Below are 18,048 nucleotides of genomic sequence, written 5' to 3' on the forward strand. Positions count from 1 at the left end.
TTCAGGTAACCCACTGTGACCCAGGTTATTCTGCAGTGCCAGACTGGAGGCCACAGAGACTGACAGAGGTGATGGGGTTTCAGCAAGGACATCCTTTAATACAATTGCTTCTGCCTTATGGAAACCTTTTGTTTCCCTGGTGAACTTAAAAACATAAAATCCAAGGCAGGCTGTGGCAGAAACCCCTCCCTGGCACCAACAGGGACATTTCTCTCAACACATGATTCCACCAAACATTTGCCCAGGAGACCCTCCCAGTGTTCACCCATGTCCCCACACGGGCTGGTCCAAAGCCCGTGGGCTGCTCAGACTGGGGTTCCCCTGGGGAAAGGCAGGAGTGGGTTTGTGCCAGCCCCTTTGCTGCCTTCAGCCCCCTCTGCTTTCAGCCACTCCATCTTCTGTTTATGTTGCTGCACAGCATCAGCCACCCGGGCATCAATCATGGCCTCAGTGAGAACTCCATCCTCTGAGGAGTAAGCTGCAGCCTGGAGAGGGAAAGGCAAGGGAGACACAAGTGAGTGATGGCCATCCCTAGGATCAGGGAAGGTCTGAGACTGCTCTCTCTTCTTTGGTTTTCTTTTCCATTCCTGTTTGCCCCTGTATCACCTTAGCTCAACATCCAATCTTGTTCTAAGCTGGTGGTGGCACCCAGAGCACCTTGGTGCCTCCCCATTGAGCTCTCCCTGGTGCAGCTCTGCCAGGGACTGAGCACATCAGCTGCCCCAGCACACAGAAACATCACAGCTCAAGTCTTGCCCTCTGAGCTACCAACAAGCACCTTTCCTACCTGCCTCTGGGCTTCACTCTTGTCCAAGCACACAGGACAGCTGGGACTCCACTGATGGACATTCTGCAGGTGCCAACACAAGAATCCCCCAGAAGGAGGGGAAAGACACTTGTGCTGTGGCTGTCCCCATCTCCAAGGTAACAAAGCAAGTCCAAGCTGCAGATTCCTATCTCTGGTTACTCCCTAAAGCAAGTGTTTCTGCAAGCAACTCCATCCTGTGGCTCCTTGAACAGCTGTGCCAGTGATGGAGCCTGGTGGGACCCCCTTCAGCTTCTCCCACCCACACTGCCCACCCCAAACTTCCACCCACACCCCTCTCCTTCTGCAGGGCTGTGGTGTCATGGGTTGTCACCTCCCAAACCTGCTGCCTGCAGGGTGTTCCCCACCATCACAGGCAGGAACACCTTCTTTTTCACCACCAAAAGGGGCAGGTGCAGTGGAATTATCCTCTCTGATGCACCCCCATCACCCACTTACCCTCCTTTTTATTTTTCTTTATTTTATTTGCAGGACACACCTGGGGATTTAAAGCTCAAAGGAGCACTTTGTGTTCATACCTCCAGCCAGGAGGGTCTGGTGGTTTAAAATGGAACAAGTGCTTTCCTAGGATATGTGTTCTGTGCCTCCACAGAGCAGAGAGGATGCATTCCCTTCCTCCCTGCCACTGCATAGCCCATAAATTCAGCTGTGGAAACTCCTGCAAAGCTGTGCAGTTCATGCTCTGTTGATTTTCTCAATGACTTTCTATTTATAGAAAGCCTCAGGCCCTGGCTGTCAAGAAAGCAAATGGGAGAAGCAGCTGTCCCTTCTGGGAGCAGCTTACACACACACACCAAAATGGTGCTGAGCTGCATTTATATTCATACCTCTGCCTCCTGCACATACAAATTTTAACCTATTTTCTCCAGTGCAACCACTCACGTTTTAGAATTCAAATCCAATTAGGGAATAATCTGAAAACAAAGTATTTTGGTGAGGGGGGTGGGTGAGGAGGGAAGCAGAGGGATGGAGCAAATGGCCAGTTCAGCCTAGGTGACCTAATGTCTCATTTCAGCCAAGAGCCATGGTTTATTTTAGCTTGGCTAAACCAATCTCCATCCTTTGAATCACATTTATAATGAACAGCCTGCTCAAAAATAAACCCCAGCAAAAACACAAGGACCCCCCACCTCACTTGCTTACAATGTCCTTCAGCTCAGACTGCTACAGAAACATTAAATCCTTCCCATCACTTGGGTCAAGAAGATTATTTTTTTTCCTTTTTTGATATAAGCAAGGTTCAGGGAAAAAAAAAAAGCAGCATTTTATGTCAGTGGCATAAAAGGCAAGGAAATGGCAGGAAGCTCACCTCTGTCATTAACACTGGGACATAAAACTCCTGGGAATCCTCTTGAAGTATTGCCAAAACAATTTTCCAGCTATTACACCTTGGAATAGTGAAAGGTTGGGTGTTTGGTTGTTTTTTCTTTTTTGACATTTTATCTAAAGCATATCAATGGGTTTAAGTACAGGGCACAGAGGCAGAAAGGCTGCACATTACTGCAAACAGATCTGAAGGGAATTTTTAAGTGTGTAAACACAACTAATCCATGTTATATTTATAAAGTATTAGATATGGGGAGTGGAAAAGCACAAGGACAAAAGGGAAAGCTCAGTCTTCTGCAGAAGAGATTAAAATGGATTTCTAGCATGCAGACTATTAGCTGTGCCAGACAGCATTATTTCTCCCAGCACTAGAGGTTACACCTTCTGCTTTCCTGCATCTTGTTTTTTCTGTTTGGTAAATTGAGGACAAACTGAGCCAGAAACAACAATGAACTAGAACTTCATGTAGATGGCAGCCAGTGCACTTCAAACCCAGTGTAAAGTGGAATTAAGTTTAAAAAAAAAAAACGCTGCAGCTATTGCTCAGGCTTCTAGTTCAACTGAGATGTTTTTGCTAAAAGAACTGCAGGTAGGGAACTGAGTAGGAAGTCCACATATTCACTTTAACTAGAATTAACCAGCTCCCTAAATCCTCAGGTTAAGCCTTTTTGTAGCTTCCTTACAGCTTCACACATTCAAGGTGGACAGAACTGTAGCTACCAAACTGCCTGAAATTCAGTTGTGTTCATAAAGGTGCTGCCCACATCAGGTTATTGCCCAGACCTTGGCATGCAGCACCTTGAACCAGAAGATCAGTCACAAAGGGGTTTAAAAGACCAACAGTTCAATGGTCTTACTGTACAGAACCATCTCCCAGCTGTTGCATCCAGCTGAGGAAAGCCTGAGAAGCATTTCCTTGAGCCAGCCATGCTGGTTCACACAGCCCCTGCCCTTGGGTGTGCAGTTGATTTGCTGTACCAAGCTATTTTTAATTCCCAGCAGCTCCCTGACCCAGTTGGTGGTGCAGCAGCACACAGAGCAGTGCCAGTGCATGGGCAGGGGTGGCAGGAGCCTCATCCCTGCCTGAGAGGAGGCAGCATGGTATCAGCTACCCACCTACTCACACCCAGCCCCCAAAATATTGATGCCATTCTAGAGAGAACTTGGGCTCAGCATGGTTAAACCACCTCTGTGATGGGCTTTGAGCCACAGCTACTGAAGCACCCTGCCCTTCATAGCCAGGCAAAGCCTAAGGCTGGTGTCCACAACTTTTGCCCCATCCAGAAATCCATGGGCCAAGCCTGGCACAGGACATCCTTCTGCAAAGCTCTTGTCAAGCTCCAGGCAGTGGCAGTTCCAGTTCCAAACCCCTTGACCCAAGCACTGAAAATGAACCCTGGGGTAGAGCTTGGGATCAGCAGCTCTGACAGGCAGTTCCCAGGGCAGTGTTCAGGAGAGAAATCCCACCCCTAACAAGAAGTGATGCCCTGCCAAACCTGCTCGTGGACCATGTGCACCCAAGTCATCTCCTGAGGGAACAATTCCCTTTGTCCTGCCTCGAGCTGCAAAAAGCCTGAGTTATTTTAACACTGACCCATGACACATCCTACTGCCTTTCTCCATCAACAAGGGATAAGATACAAAGTCCTTTGTTCCAGAACACCAACAGCTTTGATTTCTGTTTCCTGCAGCTTCTACATCAAAACAGTTTGTATTTTTGCCCATCCTTTCCTGCATCTATTTTTTTAAAGCCTTTTGATTGCTTTGTGACAGCAGAAAGGAACATAACCTACTGCAATTTTACACAGAGCCTTGTAATAGAAGAGTTCTGGTGCTATGAGGTACATTTTAAAAAGTGATCAGGGCAAACCCACTAAGAAATTAGTCACCCAAGATCATCTAAAGGAGAAATTATAAAAGCTGAGGTCGTCTCCAGGGAGTAAGGACAAGCTAGGAGATAAGGGGTGATAAAAAGCAAAGCTGATAAAAAGCAAAGGATCATTTATCACAACTTTTTATTACAGGAAATGCCTGGCAACAAAGCCTCTCATACATGGCTAAGGGGTTTCTCTTCTAAATTCAGAGAAATAAAGAAATACTATGACAATTAATGTTCTGCTTTCCCTCCCACATCCCCATCAAGACAAACACCCTAAGTCTTTATCCTGGGTTTCAAAATCAGAAGCTCAGAAAAAGCATAGCTGTGCTTGAAAAAAGTTAAATTGTGATCCACTGGCTCTGTGAAAGACAGAATGGCCCAAGATTCTGCTATTACCTTCAACCTGTCAGGTCTCAACACACCCTAATTGCCACCTAATGCCCAGCAATATGTGCTGCCTTTCTCAGTCTCAAATTCTTTTAAGCATCTTGCTGAGTTTCCAAATGAAACTTACAAAGTGAGACAAGATTTGAGACTCCTACATGTAACACTTAAACCTACCAGAAAGGGAAAAGCAACCAAGAATCCCAGTGATAAAAACCCTCCTTACCTGCCATGCCACAGCAAGCTGAGAAATCTCTCGGCCAGACATGCCCTCTGTCAGCCTGGCAATCTCTGAGCACTTCTTCCCATAGTCAAACTGGGCCAGCTTCAAACGTCTAAAAAAGCAGGAGGATTATTTTACTGGTGCCCACATAACACGAGGGTGAAGGAGTCAGAGGCAGGCTTTGTAAAGAGGAACACTTACAATGAAATGAAAGATCAGATTGGATCAATCTCTGTAGAACGATCCAGCCTGAGTGCCCAGGTTGTTCTCCTGGGCCCAGAAAGCCCAATTTTGTGGCACAAAGAAATGTGCATTCCTAGATTAAGACCAAAAAAAGTGCAAGGCTGCACAGCCACAAGGAAAAGAGTCACTTGATATGGTTTGCCTCTGTTAAGCCAAGCAAAGACAAATGCTTGGCTACAAGGAATTCCAGCAGCATTCCTCCTTGCACTATTGCCTCCTGTGCAGTACTTGACCTCCCAAATTTTAAAGGCACAACAAACCATGGCATGAATTTGTAGGGTGGCACCTTATCCTACAACAGGATAGCAAGAGGCATCTCTCCAACTTCACTGGTTTTAAAAGTGGATTTATAGACAGTGTGACAGGATACACAGAAAAGGAGAGGAAGAACAACAGAGAGGAAGCTACAGGGTGGGAGAGCTCTGCAGGGATACTCACTGTTTACCCTCTGTGGCTGGCTTCAGGACATGCCTGTCAAAATACATCCTCACAAGCCTCTCCCTTTCTTCTAGCTGGGGCAGATCAAAGTTCACCATTTCATCTATTCGGTCATTGATAGCCCAATCAAACTGCTCAGGCTGGTTGCTTGCTAAAACAAGCATAAACCTGGGAACAAGGGAGGCAAGATTGAAAAACCCATAAAAATCAAAATCAGTGGAAACAGTCTGGGCACTGGGAACTGCTACAAGGGGTAGGAAAGATCTTTCATCACCTGATGTGCCTTAAGACTCCTTAGGAGGAGCTTTGTATCAGCATCTGACAGCACATTCCTGCTCCCCAGTCTGAGATCCTCACAGTGGGTACCAAGGAAACAAAGGAGCTTTGTTTTACCAAGCTTTGCTCCACAGTAGATATGCCACCTCCCAGGTCCTGATGTATTTTGAAGCCAGAAACTTCTTCTATAGCTTTGTAGCAATGCTTCTTCCCCATGCCAATTCTACTTTAATGCTTTAATTGATGTTACCAGCTTAATAGAGCACTATAATTTGAAACAGGCTTTTAACCACAGCTATTGGAATATTGACATTCTTGCAGCCTATTTAAACTCTGATCTAGAGGGGGCTGTGTTCTTTGCTGTCATTTCTGGAGATAACTTCACCAAACCAAGACCTGCAGAGGCATAACACTGTGCTTTCCACAAGGATGCCCCCCAGACCTGCTGTTCTGCAGGCTGCTAGCCAGCAAGAAGATGTGGAAAATGCTGTGGGAAGTTTAAACCAGCAATTCCCAGTGCTTGGTGACGTTGGTGACAGTCCCCTGGCAAAGTCACAGCACTCCTCAGGGTCTCACCAAAATTTCCATGCACTGTTAAAAGACTTATTCAAATGAACTCCCATTGATGGGTCCAGGACTTGTTACTGCCCAGAGCAGTAATCAGGCTGCTCAGAAGTAGAAAGAAGCAGTGGATGAATCACAGGGACATGTGCAGCCTCCTAGAAATGGCTTGCAGTTGAAATTAAGGTTGAATTAAACATCTGACAAAATGACAGCCCAGCTGTTATGAGTGGAGGCACCAGCACCAAACCAGCACCAAACAGGCATGCCCAGAGCTCTGCTACAGCAATTTAACATCAGGGGATGTTAAATTTATCACCTCCTGCCAGTCAACTGCCTTGCAGTGCAATCATAAATCTTGTCAAAAAATGTATCCTTGCTTGATCCACAGCAATTAGAGACTGCAAGGCTGAAAAGGACTATTTCTTAGAAAAATGGAAGACTATCTAAAAGTAAATCATACACATTACTATTCATAACAGTTCTGCAGTTCCATCTTTATCACCTTTTCCAGATACAGGGCAAAAGACATTTCTAGAGATCACCTAGGATCTTAGTCCTCAATAGCACAAATCATTTGTTTCCAATTTTCATCTGCACACCACAGACCCTTCACAGACTCTCCTCAATTCAGAGAAATCTGAGCTGCTGTAAGGGCTGAAAACTGGATACTTACTTGTTGCTGTGCTGCCCTGTCCTGTGCAGGAATGCATTTAAAGTTGCTCTAAGATCTTCACTGATTTTCTCCTGAAAAGAAGGTTCACTTTTAAAACATAAATCCTTTGTGCAGGGGAAGATGCTACTGTAGCTTTGTTAATGCAGTGAAAAGCAACTCTGTTATGAAAACCTGCCAAGATAAATATCTACTGGGACAAAATCCAAACCCTGCAGGGTACCAGGGTATAATCTCATCTTGTTTTCAAGATATGCCTCTTTCTCTCCTACTGCCCAGTCACACACAAAACCTCCAAGAGATGATGTCACCCATCTTTTGCAGGAGGAATTCTCAAGTCAGCCTTGAGCTGCTCATTCCGTTCAGCTGACAGACACTAATGCTCTGTCTGCATTGCTGAGATGAGTGAGGAGTGAGGCACCTGCCTGTTTGAATCTTTTTCCTGCTGCAGGTAGCTAAGCAGGTTAAGAAGGAAGCTGTGGGCTGCCTACCTGTGCAGCACCCACAGGAAAGAGACACAGAGCACTTACTGTTGCCCTTTTCCGCAGGAACGCGTCCGCTTCATCCACAAACAGCAAGAGGCTGTGAAAGAAAAACACTACACAGTAACAGGAGAGAGGTAAGTCAGGCTCAAACAGCTCCAGGCTCCTCCTTGTCCCACCAACAGGCACCTGGATCCGTGCCCAGATGTAAACCCAAAGGATTACAAAAGGAAATTCGTGTCTTGAGGCAACACTTCTCAGCTAAGCTACACACGCTTGGCCCATCCCACCAGGAAGAGGGAGGCATTAGTTTAAGACAGACCATAATAAACCTGACTCCAGGGTCTGTGGAGTTTTGCTGCTCAGAAGCAGACTGAAGAGCAGCAATTTTAGGCCACACGACCATAAGATCCTCCAGATTCTTTAATCTGGATGGGAGTTTTCGTGGGCACAGCCCTGGCAATGGGCTGGTACCCAGCAGTGCTGGGATGTTGCTGCCAAGCTGGAGCAGATGTTTGAGATTTAGACCAGGCTCCCCAAAGATTTGTGAGACTTCTTTTTTAGCATTCCTTCCTATTTAGAGAAAAGTGTGCACAGCTACAAGCCAGGTCAAACACACAAGAAATCATGGTGACACTGGCATCTTCCTGATATTTTTCCTCCTTTCTGTTCTGAAAACCTGACACCAGAGTTCTCCACTGCAACTTGCTTTCTCATTTTGTTGGGTTTTTCCTTTCCAGACCACACTAGCAATAATATAAAGGCTTTATTACCTGTGGAGAAGTGAATTAATAAAGTCAATGAATAATTCACACAAATAAATTCACTTCTAACCCAAGGGTAGTGCTCTTCCCAAGAGACAAAGCATATAGAGATGTTATCAATAACAGCACCAAGCTGCTCATAAAGCTGTCACAGCTTCTTCTGCCTTCTTGCCTAGCTTCAAAACCAGGCTGCTTTCAAGGGACTTCAGGCCCTATTAACATCTTTTACTCAACCCCAGTTTTTCTGCAAACATTCCCAACTACAGCCCCTGCAGAGAAGTGTCTTCAATCACAACAGCTTTCAGCTACTAAAGGCAACACAGTCCTAACACTGCTGGATAGCCAGAATAAAACCTGCTTAAATATCTGAATATCACTGAGGCTTAGAATATTCAAAGACACACAGGTTTTTACCAGGACTTCAGTTTTTCTCACCTTTAGATGTCACAACTGGTCAGTGTTACCTCACCTGTGTGAGAGCACCATCATTCAACAGCACACAGAGATGAAGGGGCTGAGCCACACACGTTGCAAGGAGGGTTTTTTTTGAGCAAGAAACCAAAAGGAGGATTTGGAGGAGCCTCTACTTACCCTCTCCTGCTGGTGTTGGCCCAGTCGAAGAGTTTATGCATGGCAGTAACTCCTTCTCGCCCCATGGGGGCAACGTCACCACCGGTCATGATGGCATAATCCATGCCCGAGTGCACAGCCAGTTTCTGGCAGGAAACAAACAAACCCTGAGTGAAGCCCTTTCTTCCAGTGCACCTTGCAACAAGCAGCTTGTCAGAATCCTGGCAGCATTTTACCTTGGCAAAGAGTGTCTTCCCGGTGCCAGGGGGGCCATACATAAGGATATTCCTGTACAGGCTTTTATTCTTTTTTGTGTTTCTTGTTGCTATGGCAATGTCTCTCACACGTGCTTCTAACTGTGGCTGCAAGAAAAGGGTTAAACTTCAGGAACAGAGGGTACCAGGAGACTTCCATCTATCAGCTTCACAGCTCAGTACCAGCAAGAAGCAGGCAGGACTCTTACAGCCTCAAGCTTTTAAGCCTTAACTTCAGCTGCCTGTTACTTCAGAGCAGGGTCATTTACCCCTTACATCAGGATTTACTCAATTTCAAGCTCTGTCCAAAATTATTGATACATTTGTAGAGGTACTGGGAGAAGAAAGTTGTTCCTGCAGGAGTGTTTTCTCTCAGCAGCCTCAAGAAGCACTTAAATTTGCCTGATACCCAGGAATCAAATTCAGGAGTAAATACACAGAAGCAGCACCAATTAGCAAGTTAAAAACCATTCACAAGATGGGCAGACTTGGGTTTTTTAGACTGCAAGCTGAACACAGGAGCTTGCTTATGGCCTAGGTGTCCCAACAGTGCTATGCTTCCAGAATTACTGGAATTACAGCTTTTGTTATTTAGATTCCAAAGTCATCCCTCACAGACAAAGATAGGAAAATAGAATACTCACACTGAGAATGACTCCTTCAAGGGCATCCTGAGCCTTGCTGGTGAGTCTCTTACCAACCTAGAGAGGACAAAGTCAATTCATGGAGAAATCAACCACGGCTGTGACAGCTCACCAGGACAACAAGGTGACATGAAATGACAATGAGCTCAGCTATGCCATGCCCACCACTATGCTGAATTCACTCTCATTGACCCCAGAGAGCTGCAAAAGGAGTTCTGCAGCCTCCCAGCTGAGTGCAACACAAACCCCAAGCCAATCTTTACCTTGATGGGATGCTTGAGTGCTTCCAGCACGGAGATGCGTGAGGTTTCTCTCACCAGGGAAGGTTTGCCCAGCCTTGCCTCTATGTAACGCCCTGCCACTGCTGTGGCATTCTTGGCAGAGTAAACACCCACTGCCAGCAGGGTCAGGCCTGCAACCTGCAAAGAAGAGGGAGAAGGATTAGGAGAAACACTTGGCAAGGCAGCTCTACTGTGCGTAGCACAGCCTGTGGTGGGAAATTAAGATTCAGGACAAATGCTGACCAAGAGGGGTTTATTTTTGGTAAGATGTTTTACCTCTGCTCAGGCAGTCAAGGTCTCACAGTCCCTGTCCATAGGGCATTCAGTGCTCTTGCAATGGGCAAGGCAGAAGCCTAAGTAATTCATATTGTCATGTAGCCAGCAGTAAGTACTCCTGCTCAGGATGTGTGTGGCTTTTCAGAGTTTTAAATGAGTGAAATTTGTATTATGACAAACAGCCACCAAGCTTTGCTACAAACCTGCAAGGAGGGGTAAGTGTCCCCTGAGAAAAAAATACCTCCCACAGCACAGAGGCTTTCACTTCCAGGGTTGTGAACACAAGCACATGGGGTAAGTGATGTGGTTTGGGGTTTTTTTCAGGTATTCTGTGCAGGCAGTTAAGGAGAAGAACCCACAGGAACCAGGTGCTGTCTGCCAGACTACCCCTCACCACCAAAGAAAATGTATGCTGAATTAAAGATGCCATCTAAATGGTGGCTGCCACCAAGGCAGCAAGACAGGAGGGAATAAAAAGGACCAGCCAGGGTACCAGCCAGCTGAAGGTGAGCAGCCATGCCAGACCCAACACAGCAGCAAAACAGGTACTCAAGAGGAGCTTCAAAGCCAAAACCAGCATGGAAATTACCAACACTGCATCAGGGACTGCTCTTTCAGAAACCCCAGAACAGGAGACATTCCCATCAATTTCTCAGTGAAGCAGAAAAACTCCAGACTTCTCTGTGGTTTATGGTGCTGTTCAGCACTGTGTTGGCTCAGATGAAACCAAGAGCCCTGCAGGCAGCTTTTTCCACCATCACGAGCTGTCAGAAGAGACAAGGAGTATGCTGACAATGCTAAACACACTCCAGGAGGTTGCTAAGAACAAGATTTCAGGATAGGATTTGAAAGCAAGACTTCACAGAAACCTTCAGCATCTGTAAGATTGTTTCCTTAATTCTCAGAGACTGATGGCACTGGTAACTTCTCTAAAATTTCTGTAAGTTTCTTTACTTAAAGTGTACCAACACCAGCCTCCAGTTCCACCTGTCTGTACCTGTGTGAATCAGCTGATTTGCCAAAAGTCCTGGTCACCTGAAAACAGAAGGGAACAAGGGGCATTACTTCTACCCTGAGAGATGTTTGGGAAGAGGCCAACTGTTCCACCCTGTTCTGAGTAATCAGTTGTGTTCAGCTTACAGCTCCATGCCAGCAATTCCTATCTGAGCAAGCCCAGAGAGAGGAAAGAGCAAGCTGCAGCAATTGCTTTGAAAGCAAGCAGCTTTTTACTACAAGTACAGAATAAGGACAAAAGCCTCAAGGACAACAAGGATGGCATTGTTCAAGAACCCAGGAGCCACCATCTGTTCAGCCTCAGTCAGTGTGTGACATCACCTCAGCTTGGGATGGAAACATGAACAGTTCAGAACTGCAGGCTCCAAGATGTGAGGAATGAGATGATTTTTACACCTGATTCAGCTCAGGGTACCAGGACCTGAGAACACAAAAGAGACTCCACCTCTTTAGTAGCCTCCCCCTAAACACAAGGTCCTGTGACAAAAGATCTCATGCACTTGCACATCACCTGCTTTAGCAGCATCCAGTGCTGAGCAAAGTTAGAGGCTGCTGGGTCAGATCCAGCCAGGCAGAGACAGGTATTTCGCACTTTTGGACTTCACTGAAGTTCATATTACAAGATACAGAGAAACACAACACAACACAAGAAAACTACTCAGCTCTCACAAACACAGAACATAACTATTATGTCAGCCCCACAAATCAGTCTGATTTGTGTCTGTTTTTCATGAAGTAGCTAGTAAAGGAATGAATCTCTGACTGAAAAAGCAAAGTGCATTCCCCTAAAAAACCCACAACAAACCCAAAAAACTTGGAGCAGAATCTCTGAGGAATAGGCAGGAAAAGAGCAGCCCTTACAGTGGGCAGAAAGAGCTGCAAAGAGAGGGCTAATTTAGAGGAACCCTAAAATAACTGGCTAATTCTTACCTTATAGTCATTTTTCAAAGCAACAGAAAATACAAGTTCCAGCTGTGTTATCTCCTTTCCAAAAATACACCTACTTCTTTTTTTCTGTATAAGCCAAATGTCCCAAATTTACAAGACAAGAGCTTGTCAGAAGCAAAAATGACCATAATGCATAAAACTGTTATCTGGGTCAAGAGAATACTGAGCTAAAAGCACCCAGCTCTAAGCTGCAGAAGGTTCTGAATACCACAAGCACTCCAGGTACAGCCTACAGATTACAAAAGGTTCCACTCAAAGAATGTTTTGTTCTCCTCAGAGAATTCAGGCAAAATGGTCTTTGTGTCAGCTTGTGACTATAAAGCCAGAGAATGGAGCAGAGGGTGGTGAGTGACTTAAAGCAAAACGTCCACTTTAATGAGCCATGCTACTAAAAATATAATTTCACTGCAAAGTTTTGCTGTAAGTAGTACACTGAGAAACAACTCAGTGTCCACAAGAAGCCACTGCCATGCTCTTTGGTGCTGTGAAATACTGTTGGCCTGGCTTTTAATCAACTTATTTAGCACAAAACCATTCTCTGTTGCACCTAGAGTGCTCTCTAGGCTACATCAAAATTGGATAAAAAGGTGTGAGGTGTGTTTCAGGTCATGGCTTGCCAGGTCTTGAAGCTGCAGAACAGACAGACTGCACACAGCAAGGGAACACTGCAGATTCCTCTGTGGCCTTCAATTAATGTACCTTAATATTATAACTTAAAAACAAAACACTACGTGACCAAAATTTTTTTGAGACCACTGGTCTAGAGGGAACAAAGGTGTGAAACACACACTGACAGACAGACTTTTCTGGAAGTTCTGGACACGTGGCAGAATCTTACCGTGGCTGTAACCTTATCCCAGTCTGTAACAAAAGCACGGAATCCTTCCCCAAAAAGCACCCCAGCTGTCCTAAGGTGAGCAGGAGGAGAGAAAGAGATTGTTAAGATTGAACTGAAAGCATTTACAGCAGTTTATAATGCAAATAAAAAATGATTGAGGTCTCAGCTCAGAGCTGACACACGAACAAGCCTGGCAAACACATTTATTATTGGGTGATGTCTCTAACCTGACTGGGATTGAACACAAAAAAGGCTGCAGCATCAAGATGGTATAAATTTCTTTCTTTAATACATTATTGGTGGTGAATGGTAATAAAAGGTGTTTAATTCTAAAGAATTATAATTTCTAAAGAAAATTTTGAAATGCAAAATCTCAAAGGTCCCCAAATTAACAAGTTAAAAATCTAAATGCCTTTTGGAGGACTGCTTCAGAGCTTGTGGCATGTGTTCAGAAACTGAAAGAGAAGGAAGTTTTCAGAGCAATTGAGTCTCCATCTTAGTGACTGAGGCTTGAAATAACCTGCCAGAAAAACTGTATAAAACCCAAAGTGCCTGAACAGGGCTCTTGGCTGATCAGGATGCAGCCAGACCAGAGAGAGAGGGTTCCTTCAACACAGCTCCCATCCTTCCCAGGACCAGACCACACAAACCAACTTCCCCCCTCCTCAGGGGAGCAGGGAGCAAGGTGCCCTGCAGGATGGGAGGGATCTGCAGGAAGGAGGAGGCCCCTGGGGTGGCACTTACTTGAGGGACTCGAGGACAGTCTGCCTGTGCTCAGCAGCCTTCAGGCGGATCTGCTCCCGGATGATGTCTGCGTTCTCCCTCTCAGCCTTGGCCCTGGCTCTGGCCTCTGCCTCCACACGCAGCAGCTCAGTTTTGTGCCTCAGCTCCATCTCTCGTTCAACAGTGGCTTGAAAAACAAAAAAAAAAAAAGAGAAAGAGGGTAAATCTTTCATGCTGGCTTAATCCCAGGTAGCAGGCAGGTGAGAAAAAGCTGGGGTTGGTTCACGCTGGCTTGGCAAGAGCTGTTGTGCTGTGCCTCCAAGATCCCAGTTGTAGAATCACCAGGGATGGAAATGGCCTCTAAATCATCAAGTCCAACTGCCCACCCTGCAGCCTGTAAGCACTGAACTATCTCTTCATCTACCTGTCTTCTGAACAGCTCCAGGGATGGTGTCCCCACCACCTCCCTGGGCAGCCTCTTCCAGTGCCTCACCAATTCCCTCTGCAAGAAGAGGATTCACCATCTTACCCCGTCTCATGGCTTCCTGCTTCTGCACAGACTCCTCCTGCTTCCTCAGGTTCTCTTCATTAGCAAGTTGCTGCCAGCAGAGAAGACAGCAGAAAGTGTGTTAAAGCTGCAGAACTCAGTCAAGAAGGCATTTGTGCAAGCTCAGCTACTACCAATGTTTTCAGGAAGCTACTGCTCAGCTTGCAGAGCACTCCCCCTCCCAGACTCACTCTTAATCCCATGCTCCCAGCATTCCTGCCCTAATTCCTGACAGCCAGCCCTGTGGCTGCCAAGCAAACAGCAGAGCTGAATGCAGCTGCCTCCAGGACCAGCCACCTGGCCAGCAGGACAGGGCACAGTTCCAGATGACACTTTGGGCTTGTGAAAGCTACCACCCAGTTGCCAGGGGGCTCAGAGGAGGAAGGTTTCCTACCTGCTGCCTCATCTGCTCCTCGTAGCGCTGCCTCGCCAGCTTGTCCTGGTACTGGGCCCTCTTCACACACACAAAAAAAGGATTCAGAACATATTAGGCACTTCAGAGAAAAGCTATTCTTAAGGGCAGTGAGGTTTGGAACATGCAGGGGGGAAACAAAGCAAAATAAAATGAAAAAAAAAACCCAAACCAACACACAAACAAAAATGAACCCCGGGTTTGAACAGGAACAGGACAAAGCTTGGGGCAAAATATCCTCAGGCAGCACAACAACAGCTCCTCTGTGCTGAGAAATGGGCACAGCACAGCTGCATTTTGAGGTGCCACAGATATAAAAGCAAAGAACAAGTGTTCCTAGGCCCTGAAAATATCCTGAGGTAGCAGATCAGCTTGCAAGTTCTCTCCCCAATGACTGCAAAGCCTGGCAAAGAGGGAAAGAGGGAAACCATGGCTGGGTTTGTCCCTGTGAACTGCAGGAGTCCAGGAGCCATCTCATGGACACAGCAGGTGAGCTGCAGCCTGGTTCCTGAGCCAGCCCTGTCCAAAGTCCAGACTCAGGCAGGACACAAAGCAAGCTGCCAAATAAGCAGTTTTAGCTCACTTCCCAGGCTACAGAGCTAACTGGATTTTAGCGTTCTCCTAATTTTGTGCTCTCAAGGTAAAAAGTCACCACATGTGAGCTACCAGCATGAAAGCTGCCTCCCATTGCCCTGATTTCACTCTGGTTGCCTCTCCAGGAACTCATTCAGCACCCAACACAGCCTCTGGCCCTCTCAGATTTCTATCACTTCTCCTCTTAGCTTTGTTTTTCTTGTCTAAAAGATCAAACTTGTAACAAAAGAGGGCTGCAGGCTGCTTAAACTGAAATCCCAATACCTGAGAGACATTCACTGCCCAGCTAACCACACACCTGAGTATTCACCTCAAAGGCCACGAGCTGCTGGACACAAACCAAGTGTTATCTCAGCACCTTCACACCAAGAACCTTTAGGAAGAGCAACAGCTACTGCCAGCCCCTTGGGGTCTTCAAGAACTTGGTAACAAAAGCTCAAGGCCTCAAAGCTGCATGTGACTACAGATCCTGCCTCCCATCTACACTCCCACAACCCTGCTCCCCAAAAGGGGCAGCAATTGTTGGCTTTTCCATGAAGGACACGAAGCAGGTCTCCCAGCACTTGGTTTTCCCCTCATTTCCTTACTGCTTGATGCTGCTTTGTTTCTTCACTGAGGGTTTTTCTTCTCTCCTCTGCCTGTACCCGGATCTGTTCATTCTTCAGCTGCTCTATGGCAGCCTCATACTCCTGTTGGGATAAGGAGATCATCAGCACAACACAGCACTGCAGGAAGTGCTCCTGACAGTTACATCCCAAGAAATCCATCTGTCATCAGTGTGGTATCCTGCAAAACTGACCAATGGCACAAGAAGGCTAAAATAGGATCATAAGAATCATGTAATCAGGATAAAATCCAGCTTATTACCCCAAAGCTCAAAACAATCCCCAGATTCCTTTGTCAAAGGAACAGAAGTGTGTCTGCCACCCAACTACTTGACAGTTCCCCTCAGAAAACAAAAGTGGTGGTGATGTTCCAGGAGTTACAAAACCACCACAAAAACTGCAAACAAAGCCACCAAATACACCTGAGAACAGCCCCAAATCTGCACTGCCCCTGCCAGCAACTGAGCTGCCCCAGCTGAGCAGCAGCATGAAAATCCCAGCAGACTGCTGGAAAATGAGTTTGACTTCAGGTCCCCACAGGGCTGGCTCTGCCACAGGTGGGGAGCCCCAGCTCACCTTCAGCTTGGTTTGCTGCTCCAGCTGCAAGGTCTGCTCCTGCATCTGGGCAAGGCTGAGAGCATCTTTGGCATGGCCTGAAATGGAGTGGGAAGAGGCTATGGACAGCACACAGGTCTTGGCTCAAGTGGGAAGGGGCTCAGACTACTCAGTCCAGCCTGGCATGGGGTGACACTGCCAAGCACACAGCTCTGAAGCTCTGTGCCCATCCCTGACAGATGCTCAGAGATCACTGAGTGGTGGGGGTGGAAGGGACCTCTGGAGATCACCCAGTCCCAGCAGGTTCCCCAGAGCAGGCTGCAGAGGATGGCAGCCCAGGGGGTTTCAGGATCTCCAGGGAAGGAGCCTCCACAGCCTCTCTGGGCAGCTGCTTCCATTGCTGTCACCTTCAGTGTCAGGAAGTTTTTCCCCACGTTCTGGTGGAACTTCCCACGTCCCGGTTTGTGCCCACTGCCCCTCCTCCTGTCACTGAGCAGAGCCTGGCCCCGTCCTGCCACCCCCTCCATGTATCTGTAAGCACTGACACGATCCCTCTTGCCTTCGCCAGGCTGAGCAGCCCCAGGTCGCAGCGTTTCAGGGCAGCAGAGACCCCTCAGCCCGCTCACCACCCTCGCAGCCCTCTCTCCTGTAGCTCCTCTGCCGTACCCTGGGGGAGCCCAGCACTGGGCACAGGGCTCCGGGTGAGGTGCAGAACCTCCCCCTCTTCAGCCCACTGACGGCACCAAGGCTGCCCCCGCCATCCAGGCCCTTCCTCCCCCTCCACAGAACCTGCTCGGAGGCCAAACCGACCCCGGGGCCCCCAGATCCCCGACCCGGAGCATCGATCCGGGCCGAGAGCTGGAACCTAACCGGCCCCGGGTTCCGGGGAAGGCGGCAACCGGCCAGCAGGCTGGATCCCGGCTCCCTCCCGCCATCCCCCCGGCCCCTCACTGACGGGACGCGTCCAGCTCCCGCGCCGCCTTGGCCGCCCGCTCCAGGCCGGTGGGGTCGAAGTTGCTCCATTTGTCCTTGGGGGTTTGGCGCTCCCCGGCACCGCCTCCCGCGGCTCCGGCACCGCCCGGGAGCGGCGGCAGGGACAGCCCGGACCCCCCGGCACCCCCGGGCCCCCCCTCCCCGCCTCCCGCCGGGGCCGCGCCGCGGTTCAGCCCGAAGAGCCACGACATGGCGGCGGCACGTGGGCCCGGCGCCGTCGCGCTGGTGTGACGTCACGGGCCCGGCGGGGGAATGCGATTGGCTGAGAGGGGGGAGAGGCAGAGAGTGGGCGCGGCCTAAGGGACGGCGAGCGGAGGGGGACAAAATGGCGCCGTAGCAACGGAGCGCGGCGGCGTTGCTAAGGGAAGGGCGGGAACGGGCGGGAGATGTGGCGTGACGTCACGGTGACGTAAAACATCACGTGAGGTGGAAAGTGCGTCATTGCACAGTGACGTCAGCCGCCTTGGGACACGGAGGAGGCGGTGGAGCGGGCGGTGCCGGCCTCAGGGTGCCACCCCCTGGCTTCACCTGCCCTTTTCTGACTTAAAAGTTTTTATTTGTCGATTTAAATTCATTTCCAGTTGTTATTTAACATCCTCAAGTCCCCTCTGAGCCCGGCTGTGGAGCCATGGGCGGGGGGCTTGTGTTCAGGTGTTTGAATCTGGGGATGAACACAGCGTTTGGAGTCCCAGAACCTCCTGCTGGGTTGGACCCGTCAG

At 48.1% G+C, this 18,048-nt stretch overlaps 1 protein-coding gene across 1 annotated transcript; it reads right to left on the bottom strand.

The window, feature by feature from the left end:
- Positions 1-72: 72 nt before the first annotated feature.
- Positions 73-17,551, bottom strand: LOC139806735 (ATPase family AAA domain-containing protein 3). The gene is made up of 16 exons (XM_071766764.1): positions 17,292-17,551; positions 16,358-16,434; positions 15,764-15,865; positions 14,565-14,624; positions 14,153-14,222; positions 13,645-13,810; positions 12,901-12,970; positions 9,807-9,962; positions 9,544-9,600; positions 8,882-9,007; positions 8,667-8,791; positions 7,360-7,411; positions 6,833-6,903; positions 5,320-5,487; positions 4,642-4,750; positions 73-485 (listed from the first exon to the last, which is right to left on the bottom strand). Exons 1-16 carry the CDS (start codon positions 17,518-17,520, stop codon positions 306-308), a joined length of 1,818 nt encoding a protein of 605 aa, XP_071622865.1. The 5' UTR covers positions 17,521-17,551; the 3' UTR covers positions 73-305.
- Positions 17,552-18,048: the final 497 nt, after the last annotated feature.

The sequence above is a fragment of the Heliangelus exortis genome, chromosome 23 (assembly GCF_036169615.1).
Source record: "Heliangelus exortis chromosome 23, bHelExo1.hap1, whole genome shotgun sequence".
Classification (NCBI taxonomy): domain Eukaryota; kingdom Metazoa; phylum Chordata; class Aves; order Apodiformes; family Trochilidae; genus Heliangelus; species Heliangelus exortis.